Raw genomic sequence first — 12,109 nt, 5'->3', positions numbered from 1 at the left:
CTTTCTCATAAATAGATTCCTTGTACACCTCCCTTTGCTTTCCTGTAGCTGTTCCAAGACACAGTATTGCCATTTGCTTTTCCTTCAGAGCTAGTTTGAAGCCAGCCCCTAGAAAACTATTTTTGTACCTGTCATTTGGGCTACCTAGAGAGAACGCTCTTTATATATATATAATATATATATTAGTCAAAATCCAGAAGCAGATGAAGAAAAAACAATGGTGGGGAAAAAAAAAAGAAAACTTTATCCTCTTCTACAGTTCCTGTATCAAGAGGGAAAACAAAGCAAAATCTAGCCATACACAGTTGCTACCATTCTACTCATACACTACCAGCAGACTTTGTTTTTTGTTTGTTGGGTTGTTTGTTTTTTTTTTGGTTGGTTGGTTTAAAACACTCGCTTTGTGCATGCTAGAAGGTGCTTATTCTCTGGAGAAACAATATATGCCTATTACGGCCTCTCTATCTAATAGTGGGGTTGGCAGCTGTCCTTCACGTGTCTTAGCTTAACCACATCCCTCATTAAAGCTCTTCAACTTAAAGGCACTCAGCAGGGCAGTGGGCATGTTTGAAATGCCTGCAGTGGTACCTGTGACATTTCTCACAGCTATTGTGCGCACTTCTTGGGCAATCCCAATTACAGGTTACAAATAAGTGTTTTGGTCCAACCATCACCACCCTCCCCAGTAAAATCAGTGTTATGACCCTGGCTGTTACTGCAGTAATTGAACACACAAAATAGTTCCAATACCCCACTGCCACTGGAAGCATATCAGATTTTCTGAGTAGACTGTTAGACAGCAGCTTTTTGCCTCCTAAACTTGCATTAGTCTAGTTCTTCCCTCCCAAACTTCATTTCAAAGGCAGGGGATTTTCCAGTACCATTTAGCAACTGCAAAAAAAAAAAAATAGTTCAAGGGGTTAAGACGACGTGTCTGGTAGCCAAGATGCGTTTTCATTCAAACAGCCAACAAGCTTTGCAAACCTAATATCCAAAATTATAACCATCAATTTTGCTGGAAGGAGCTCAAAACAAGATCAAGACAGGATGCTAATAAATGTGAGCTACACAGGCACACCACATGTACATTAAGTACCTAAAGGTTCATAGGCTAATAGACTAAACAACTCATTCCCTATGTAAAGGTCTTCAAATTCATCTACTTCTTAAGAAAGAAGTGTCTTAGCAGTAACTTGAAATATAGGGCAATAAGAAAGCCACACTCAGAAACTCCACTTATCATTCAAGAGAATTTCCACAGGGAAGATAGCACAAAGATCACTTCTGTGACTGAGCTCTTACTTCTGCAGGATTCTCATGTTTGGATGAACAAGTTAGAAATGCACTCAGCTGTTTCAGATCCTTCCCTGTTCTTCAACCAAGAGACACCCAGCACTTAGGGTTGCTGATAACAAGCAAGAAGTGCAACTACATGCAGCAGCTGCCTTTTCCAGACTTTCAAAGCAATGCTTGGGTGTGGCACATTGAGTTCTTGGCCAGCTCACCGAGCTCACTGAGTATCTTGAACAATAGCCAGACTTCTAGGAGTTAGAACACAGCCTTACTGTGGGATTCAACTGCCCAGACTATGAGCCATCCCTCCAAATTTAACTGCAGGCAGTCAAATATGAGGTAAAGCTGTTTCATCATCCTGTGATTTTCAGTTTTATCATTTTCAGTGAGCTAGAAAAATCCTGCAATTTCCTTTCAGTAAAGGGTCTCATGTAGGCTGGCTGCTTCTTTGCATCTGTTTAGGTCACAGTTCTCTAAAATGCTTGATTTCCCTGAAACAGCTCAGTTCTATAGTACTGTCTAAGTGCAAATTTCCCCACCCACATTTGCTTCCCTCTCCAACCTACTTTAGGTTTTAAATAAACTGTTGGGACTGTACATAGCTTATAAAAGACCAGCTTGTGATCGATGAAGTACCTTTTGTTATTTTAAGCTCCGTGTAGTTCAAACACTTGAGCTTTCCTAATATACAGAGTAGCTACAACAGCAGAATACACAGAACCCTGTGTCCCAAAAGGCTCCCAAGTGGGTGTAGAGCTGCTGGCAGCAGCCTGGAGAGAGCAGTGCCAGCATATGCAGGGTGTGGTCACACCACCGCTGCAAACCATCCGAAAATGCCTGTCACCATAACGCACCCTCCCACTGCCTTCTTTGGACCAGTATTAGTATCTGGCAATCTTTTGATAAAGCCTGGTTTTGATAAAGCCAAAAGCCTCGCTTTTGATAAAGCCTCTACAGTTCTGTAAGTGCTACAACTTAAAGGACAGAACAAAGCTTCAGACTCTCAGTGAACTGCTACTGAAAAGAACTATTCCCAGTTTTCTACAGGGCTGCATCTCCTGAAACAGTACTGTAAACATTGCTAAGAAGCAACTATGCAATGTATCATCACTATCTGCTTCAGGGCTCTGACAGCTTAACATGATCTTCTGGCCTAGACTAGCTTTCTGTGGGAATGTGTTTTTAGACTACTTCTGGGCATAATCAGACGCCTTGCATGGATCAGCTGTACAAGCACACTGAACAGATAAGTAAGGTGTACTCAGTAACTGGGTTTATAATATGTATTTCTTGAAATAAAAAAAGGGGGCTGCCTTTGATAGTTTTTTGTCGTTATACATGAATAGCTCCTCTACTGTCTCCATGCCTCCACACTCCTGAAGGTATCCTTAAGAACTTCCAGGCACCTACCCAACACTTTGCAAATTCAAGTACTTTCCAAGCTATGTGTGAAGAAGTCAAGAACTATTGTCCCACTGCAACCAATACAAGGCCCTGAACAATTCAATACAACTTAGAAAGTGATCCAGCCTTGAAACCAGCCTTCTTCCTCTCAGCATGAAATGGAACCAGATGACTTCTAGACATCTTCCTCAGCTTAAAATGTTGGTAATTCTGCAAGACTGCAAAAGCTGCTGAAGAGCTAGCCACCCTGTACTAACCAGTTAGAACAACAAGTTCTAGAACAAAATATATAACCAGAACCTTCTTTCCCATCAAGCAGCCATCCTGAAAAGACATACAGCACATTGAGGAAATATATGTGGATTACTGTTTTAATCACTATTCCAGAATAGAATATTCAAAGGATAAAAAAAATTCTACCTTATTCTTAAAGGTATTATGAATAAAGAGACCAAGAGGGCTAGTGGAGTTGTTGAGAGTTCTAACATTTCACCCTAAAATTTATCTGTCAGCTCAGTTTTTACAGTGCAACAAAGTAGAGAATTAATACTCGATAGTCCATTTCAGTATAGTTTAAAAGCTACAGAAAGGAGAGATTTAGACTATAATCGCTTGTTTTGTTAGACTGTGTTACATAAAACGAAGTACATTTATTAAATGGTGTGACTAAATGATTGATCGCACTTTTCCACTACTTAGTCACTTCCCCACCTTAACTATGTCTAATCCAGGGAAAAAGAAAGTTGCAAGTCATAAGGGCTTAGTAATGGGAAAAGGAGAAGCCAGCGATAAACAGACAAGAATGGCTCATGCCTGCAGGAAGACATCATTTTTGCCTTAAAAAGAATATCTGGAGAACATAGGAAGGCACACAACAGCAAAAGTGCAGCTCTCCAATATGCTGCATGTAAGCTTGTCTGACACTGACTTAATTTCAAAAAAAAAAAGTTTTGCATTATTCACACTTCAGTACACTGCTGAAGTTAGTATCCTCCTAAGTAGCCTTTCACTAAGCAACAAACACATTGATCAGCAGAGCTATAAACTTGCAAGAGAACGTAGATCAGTCTGTGCTATTCTGCTTCACTACTTCAGTTATCCTCTTTCTTATCTTTTCAGATACTTCTTTATCTCTGTGGAGAACTGCTGCTGGCAAAAAAAAAAAAAAAAAAAGGAGGAGTCTGCCTCTTCCTTCCCAGTATGCCATACAATTCTTGCCTAATCACCTCTCCCCACAGAGCTGGTCAGATTCAGAATTTTTTTCATTCATTTCTCCTTCTGGGGGCACCTCTCCTCTTTCGACTGCAGCTGTTGGTCAACCAACAATGGCCAAAGGGAAAAAAAAACCTAGTACAGCCAAAAACTCCTTTCCTATGCCTGGAGTGGGATGAGAACAGAACATTTTTGAAAACATTTTTTGAAAACAGGTTCCTCAGGACAGCTATAACTTCAGAGGTATCAAAACAACTAGGAAAAGAAAACATTTTGCACAAGTCATACCACTAAAATTCTTCAGAGTGTTTTCTCCCCGTTTAATATAGGTTCAGAAAGTTAATATACATAGATCAGGAATTTCTGACAGCCTCACTACTCCACTGGAGGATCACACATTCACAGAAGCAAAGATATCCTTTCAGAGATACACAGGAGGGAAGCAGCGCTAGATCACCTGGCCATGTGTCCATGTTTGCTACAGCTATAATTGTCTTTTGCAAACATAAGGCCCAAACCTCTGCATTTTCAGATTTTCAACCTCCAAACAGATGCAGTTGATTCTGTGTCTTTATAATCACTAAGGCTACCAGTGACTTTCTTCCTGCATCACTGCCAAATATTTACTGTACCATCTATTTACAGTAAGAGCCAACATTAGCTATTGTAGTCAGAACGGTGGGTATAATGCCAACAGCTTCCAGAACACTTATATGGGTATTTCTAGTTGGAGCATTCAAGTTGTTACAAAGAGGTTAACCCAAGATTAGCTTTCCATGAATCTAGAGACTTCAACCTATTCTAGAAATTTCAGATAGGATAAAAAACAAACTCCTTTGATGCAGCAATATTGGCTGCACTAGGCAAATCCCTGCTATTCTCAAACACTGCCAGGGAAAAGAAAGTAATTAACTAGCTGCTCTTCATTTAAAACAGTTAAATACCCCCATTATTCCTAGGCAGAGAAGGATTTCCTCTTTTCCATCATTATGTCTGCAACAGGGGGGAGACTCCTCACAGAGGACGTAGATTTCCACTATCATCACATCGAGAGCGCAGACAAACAAGACACCTGGGGGAGGGGGGCCAGGAGTTAGTACTGAGATCATGGAACTCTTTTTGAAGAACTCCACTATAATCCTTAGAACAATGATTGAGCATAGACAACAGTTTTATTGTGCAAATTCAGGGAAGCCCTCTTGCTGCACAGGGGGAAAGAAAAAAAAAAAAAAGAAGAGAAGGAAGAAAAAAAAAAAAGAAACGAGGCAACCAAATAAGGTTGTTTGAACTGCACCAAGCCAGGAAAGAGTGCAGGAGATGACGTAGTAGTTAGAGGAAGCTTTTAGTCAGTTTCCTTTATAACTGGGAGCAGTGCCAGAGCTACCTCTTCCAGACAAGTTTCTCTGTGAGAGGTGTCAGTTGATCAGAAAGGATGCAGAGGGCCCAGCAACTCAAGAAGGATCCCCCCTCGTCCCAGTTTCACAAAAAGACAGAAGGTATTTGAAACACTCAGTTTCAATTTGCCAGCTGTCTTTAGGTAGCTACCTAGAGACGTCAGTGAGCTCTGCGCAAAGAGGAATTGACTTCGGACCAGCCGCTGTGCATAAAACAAATGAAACAAGTTTCCTCTAGAGGCAACAATGACATTTCCTGTCAAAAGAGGAGTCCATATTAAGACATATAAAGTAGCAACATGAGAAAAGCAAGAATTGCAATTAACACTCAGAGGTGATTAATCAGATGAGGCAGTTGCCCCAAGGAAATCGCTGCAATTCCTTGCAGGTCCAAAAGAAGTACTGCCTGCAAACGAGATAAGGCAATGGGATATTTGCAAGAAGTGAGTAATGACCAGTCCCCTGATATTAGGCACTATTTTCCCTATAGGATTCTTACAGCAGAAGTACCAAATCTAAAGCGTTCCTTGGGCTTTTATTACATGCACCTTACCAGCCTACTTCTTGCTCAAGAAACAAACCAAGAAGCTGAGAATTAAAAATTAAGTCAATTAATATTGAATCCTATTGAATCTCTGATATGATAATCACTCAACCCTAATAATCTGTCATTTACAGTTTTACAAACTAGATCATGTCAACCAATTTAGATCAGGCACTCAGGATAGTTCTTGCTTGCTACAGTTTAAAACCTCTGTAATGGATGTTTTCTGCAGTGCATTGACAGTTGGAGATAGGGCTTTCCATAAGAAAGGGAAGTAAAATTTTAGCATTATGTATAAACAAAGTGAGCACAAAGGTTATCGAAAATCCCTGTTTAACCTCAGCATAGAAGGTTCAGAAGTACCAACAGAAGCTTCTGCTCAGTGTCATCAGCAACAACTGGCTCACCTGCCCAAGAAGTAAAACCTTACTTTCTTGCCAAATCTAGGAACACAATGCAAGGAAGGGTATGAACACGCCATGACAGATATAAAGCTATAGCTCTGGTAGTTAACCTGGTCCCACAGCACACTCAGCATGTTTTCGTTACCGTTGCTTCCGAAGTACAAACTCGTCTGAAATTCACCAACAGGACAACATCAGCTTCTATATAAAGCAAGGCCTTTGAGAGCTCTCGGCCACATCTTTTCAGTGCAATGCAACGTATATTATAGTGTTAGAAGAAAGATACAATGGATTGTGTTTGCCTAACAAGTTAGTCCCAACATCAAGCCAAAGCCCAACTTTGATCAGTAGCTCCAAACTTTCTGAGTTATACTGAGGGAGGGAAAAAGAGAGATACAACATCCTAGGACCAACACTTGGTAAGCAGTGGCATTGGAATGCTTTCAGTGTTCCTTCACAGTACAATAGGATTCCAATCCAGGGCACCAAAAGTGCGTGCCCATCCATTTCTAGTTACGTTTTCATCACTGTCTACCCTCCACCTGCAGCTTTTAAGATCTCTAGAAACGTCCACAAGAAAAAAAAATTATCCAGTGCTACAAATGGCACTCCCCTTACAGCTGCCACTTCCTTGCAGCATTTAGTAGCAAGTTGCCACACCTCAAGAAATTACCAAGCAGGTTCTCCTGATTCTTGCCACACAGTCCAGCAGTAACCTTCCTTCTAACCAGACCTATTCCAATCCTAGTGATGGCCTCAAGGACATTTGAAGTCCAACTGGAGTTCATCAATATAAGCTACAGGCACAGTCCCTGATGCATCTACTGGCAACTGCTACACCGAATTTTTAGAAAATATTAAGGGAAAAGAAAGCAGCAATTAAGGTTTGTTTTTAAATCTGAACTATCATAATAGAGTTGAGACCTACAAATCTCACTGCTCTTTTGCTCTGAGGACTTCATGCTTGTCCAAGCTGATTTTCTCTGCAGTAACACTTTGAAACCTGGAAGACTTACACTCCGTACATACAAAGAAACAGCTAGTTCTGCTAACACAGTCAGAGGAGTTCGAACTTCATGATCCCCAGTTTGAAGCTGTTAGCTCTGATTGCATCAATTTATCTATGTTACATAAAACAGAACTGCTCAGTTCCTAGTGATAGGACAGTTGTAAGAGTTGAACACACGCTTCATACAAGGTAGATGCTCACGCTCCAAGGTCTCAGTGACAAAACCATGCACATAGCCACTAAGCCAGCACATTCACTGACAAAATAGTTTATGAATCCTGATATATAAATGTTACTTTTTCCAACAGCTAAAAATACATTGAAATATCAGCATTGAGATAGGTGTGACTGGTACAAAAGAGTTGTCTTTCTTTCCACTACTTCTCCCCAGCTAAAATGTTTTTTGCAACATTAAAGTTAAAGCAATTAACTATGGGGCTCAGAGCCGCTGTCAGTGTGATAACTCATTCATTTTTATCAGGATTTGGAACCAAGTGTGACATTCAGCTCTATCAACCCTGAAATGGCTGAAGACCAGAGTACGAGACAGTGAATATTTGATCAGAGCCATTCACAGCTAACAGATTTCTCACAACTAGCAGAATTTCAGAGATTGACGATAGTTTGCAAGAGGCATTTTACCAACCACTTCCACCTCTTTGCAATACAAAGTGTGGGGGGGGGATTGTACGTCCTCTTCCATGAGTGCTCCAACTGTTTACATCCTGCATGTTTTTTAGAAAAAAATATATGAGCAGGAATTGGTTGCTTAACTATAAAAGCACTCAAGATAAAACAATGAAGCCTTCCTGTGAAGAGTGTGGCAGGATTAGCAGGCAGATCTATGATGCATTTTCTACATGGTCTACAAGGCCTTCAACAATCAACTCCCCTGTTGACTGCAGACATTACACTTCACAACAGCAAATCATGAGCCACTAGTTCAAAGGTTACCAGATTTAATCTTGGACTCCTATTAATAGTGCACTAAAGCACAGTGCCACTGTGAACAAATCTCGTGTAACAGGCACTCTCGCTAGGTATGTTAACATTTAGCCTGGCTTACCAGAAAGCAGGGACTCAGAACTCAACAGGTTTTGCTGCTCAAGCCACAAAACAGCCGCAACATGTTCTGTATGCTTGGTGAGATGAATGATAAGAGCTACCAAACACTTTAGACACAAACGTTTTTCCTGCCCAGCCAGAACTGTTCCCTGGAACATTTCCTCCATCTGTCTTCTTCACAATGGATTTATTTTTGTGATGAAGCCTACATATAGCTACATCTAGCTGCTCAAGTTTCACCTACATTTGACCTCAATTAAGGAAAGTTACTTGTGTTTTATTGTTTTGTTAATTAAGTAGCTATTAACAAATCTTAAGCTAGCACATTAGCGGTTGTGTTTCTTTCACATGAAGAACTGATTACACAGTTATGCCAGCATTTCCTGTTCCTGCAAACCACAACTCAAGAAATGATGTTTAAAATATTATTTCAGTTGGGTCTGCAGTTGTGGCAGATGGGGCAGGAAACTGAAGTGACTGTTCTAGCAGGAGGCCTGCAGCCTTCCCTCTCAACAAGCACAAACACGTGAACTGCTTTCTGCAACGTACAGTAAAGTACCTAAATTTCTTTATCTATTCCAGCTCTGACTGTTCTGTCAGAACTAGAAAGCAGCAGATAGCAAACGTGAATCCAGTCTAGGGTGTGTCTCCGGACTGAAAGGCTGCAAGCACCTTGTAATGCAGTGTCAAAACACTTTGATTCATCCTATCAGCAGAGAACCCTGCCTCATAAGCCTCTCCACTAGAGATTTTTGATCTGATTCATACTAAAAGAAGTCACACCACAACTGTAAACTCTCTTCAGGATAAAAAGCGTCCACTGCACTTTACACAGGAGTCCCTTAATCTGAGGTAATTCTGTTGATCTTACTGAATTTTTTGCCTTTTTTAGGAAGTAACTCTTGACTAATCATTGTTTGAAGAAAGGCCTTTCAAAACCTTTAGAAAGTACTGTCTTCTCAACCTTTAAGTGATTGATTTTGATATCCTTTAAGATTCCAATGTTTAAAATTAAAAACAAATACAAACAAACAAAAAAGCCCACTAAAGCACAATAATCCATCTATTGTCTCGGGGAGCTGGCATGCTGGCATTTAAGACAGCAGGAAAAGCAGAAGTCAGTTAAATATGTAGTTAATATCTATTTTAAAGCGATAACTTTAAACTACTTTAAAAAAATCAGGGTGGATTCTGTTTCAACTTCCCCTTATAGAGAGGTGTGGTTATTTTGTTTGGTTCTCCCCCCCACTTCTCTTGATGTAAGAGATACGGTCTTTCAGTTTAAGATTAGAAGTCCCTAGGCCACTTCAGATCACACTTAGTGAGGAAATATCCAGAGCTTTCCAGTCTGCTCCTTCCTGTTTCATCAACGAAGGGCAGGGACCAAGTCTTTCTCCAGCCAGGAGAAATTAAATTGAGTAGAAAAAAAAAGAAAGAAAGGGGGAAAAAAAGCTCCTTATTAGTCACTGAACTCCTGCTGTAAGAAGGAGTCAAGTATGGACTTGAACAGACTTTCTTAAGTATCAAGATCTCTCCAGCCAAGAAATACTTAAGAGTCAAGCTGGGACAAACCTCCCTTAGCAACCTAAACTGACTAATTACAAGTTGTGAAAACCCCAAACTTCTCTCCACAAAGCACGTGAAACGTAGCCATAGATTTAATTCCCCATCAGACTCTCAAAAGATTCACTCAACACGCTCACTACACAACCGCGCGCATAAGACACCGGCAAGGCAGAGAAGGGAAGGGAAGAGAGGCGCCTCTTTATTCAGACATTTTAGAGAGGAGGAGAGGCAGCATCCGGAGGGAGTTGCCCAGCACGCCGCTAGCCAGGCAGCCGCCTCTCGACCGGCCCGGCCCCTTCAGGCGCGGGGATGCTGCGGCGGGACAGGAAGCGGCCAGCGAAGAGCGCAGCACAAGATGGAGGGGCGGGCGGCTCCCTCCCCACCCGCCGCATCCTCGCCGCTGGGCCCACGCTGCGCTCCCGACAAGACCCTCCCACCCGGGGTCACGGCCGATCCGTGGCCGCTACCGCCTCCGCCAATGCCTCCGGCGCCCAGCCGCCAGGAAGGGGACGAGCCCGAAAGAGCTCCCGGCGCCCCGCGGAGCGGCGGGGCAGGCAGCCGAGGCTTCATCATCCCCCCGCCACCAGGCCCTGGAGGAAGCTCGGGGCCGGACAGCTGGGTCACCCTCCCCCAGCGGCTGGGGAGCACCCACCGTTTTCGGCATCTTTCCGGCGTCCTGAACACAGCGGACCGCTCGTCCTGCGCTGCTGGGGCTCTCCGCACCGCTTCTAACGGGACTCTCTCGCCCGCCTGTCCCGGCGCAAACCCCACCCCGCCGGCGGCCGCCTTCTTTTGGGGCTGTACCGCGGCGCCCCCGCCCCTGCGCGGGAGCGGGGCGCGGCCCGGCCCCGTTAGCAGGGCGCGGCGCGTTCCAGCCTGGCGGCGTCGTAAGGCCGGGCCGGGAGACGGAGCCGGGACTACAGAAGGCCTTGACCCGCTGGAAGGACCCTCTGCGAGGCACTCTCGGAAGAGGAGTGGTGTTGGTGGCAGCAGCTGAGGCCCACCAGGGCAAAAATTGAGGTGTGGTCCATCAGCCCCAAAATCAGGTGCCCAAGAAACCGAGAAAGCCCTGGCCTCTGAAGTTCATTTACGTATCTGATGTCAGTGGGACATCTGGTCCTTGCTAAAAGCATTATTTTAAACATAAAACGTGCATTATGGGCAGTTCCACTTTTCAGAATAAGGCGACAGCAGTGGTGTGTGATAAATCCTGTCTTTTATTTAGTCTGAGTCACATGCACTGGGTGCAGCTCAGCAGTGGTGTGGTAAGTTGATGGTCTCCTTGACTCATCAGGGCATTCACTGAGCATGCTGTCATGTACAGGGTTTTCATAGCTGTCTGTTTCACTATAAAGCCCTCCACCGGCTTCAGGTATTTGAAAAGCATAACTGAAGGGGCTGTGGCTTCCTGTAATTTGGCATACACACTGCTTCTGGTCCTCAAGCCTCCTCAGAGGCCATCACCATAATTACATGGTATAAAAGCTGTGAAATGCATGGATGAAAATAGTCTGAGGACCACTTTCCAAAGTTTCCTGTGGCATCTCTGGGAGGGAACCACTGATGGAGGGAATCAAGTTCCAGAAATTTCACAGGGCTTTAAAGAAGGCATTTCATCTCATTTGGGACTTTGAACATAACTGTCAAAAAAAAAAAGTCATTATTTTTATAGTTAACAACTTGTGTCCAGCAGAAGGAATTTAAATCTTCTCAATAAATGTAATAATTTTTAAGGAAAGTGGAAACTTATCTTCCTGTCTAGCTTGAGTTTTATCTTCTTGTCAAATCAACTAAAAGTTTTCAGATCTTTAAGCCATCTTGGCTGATGGCAAGACCACGCAAGTCTATCTGTAATTCAAACTCACTTTTTCCCTGCATGTGAGTAAATGAAGACTGTGTTAATATGAGAACACATTAATTCAGATATAAAATAGAAAAGAGGCAAGCCAAGCTCTCCTAGGCAATTCAGCACAGACTTCTGTTGAGTAAACTGTCAGGAATTGATATGAGGTTCATGGTATCACTGTACATCTTTCAAATTGCACTTCATTCAAAAGATCTCAAAGTGCCTTGTGAATATCCATAATTAAATCTTGATGGTCTGCAGAAAGGAAGTTTCTCTTTTTTACCTCTAGAGAATAATATTGTTATAAAAGTACATGTAACAAATGATTTTTAAACTAGAGTCTCATAAGATATGCTGATTTGTGTTTCATTG

At 42.5% G+C, this 12,109-nt stretch overlaps 1 protein-coding gene across 1 annotated transcript in view; it reads right to left on the bottom strand.

Moving 5' to 3' along the window:
- MSN (moesin) overlaps nucleotides 1-10,696 on the bottom strand; it is a 43,004-nt gene extending 32,308 nt beyond the window's left edge. Inside the window, exon 1 of the mRNA XM_021405923.1 lies at nucleotides 10,544-10,696. Coding sequence (XP_021261598.1) covers nucleotides 10,544-10,555 — 12 coding nt within the window. The 5' untranslated portion in view covers nucleotides 10,556-10,696. The remainder of the gene's footprint in view (nucleotides 1-10,543) is intronic.

This window comes from Numida meleagris, chromosome 8 (genome assembly GCF_002078875.1).
Source record: "Numida meleagris isolate 19003 breed g44 Domestic line chromosome 8, NumMel1.0, whole genome shotgun sequence".
NCBI lineage: Eukaryota > Metazoa > Chordata > Aves > Galliformes > Numididae > Numida > Numida meleagris.
This window is presented reverse-complemented; position numbering and strand designations above follow the sequence as displayed.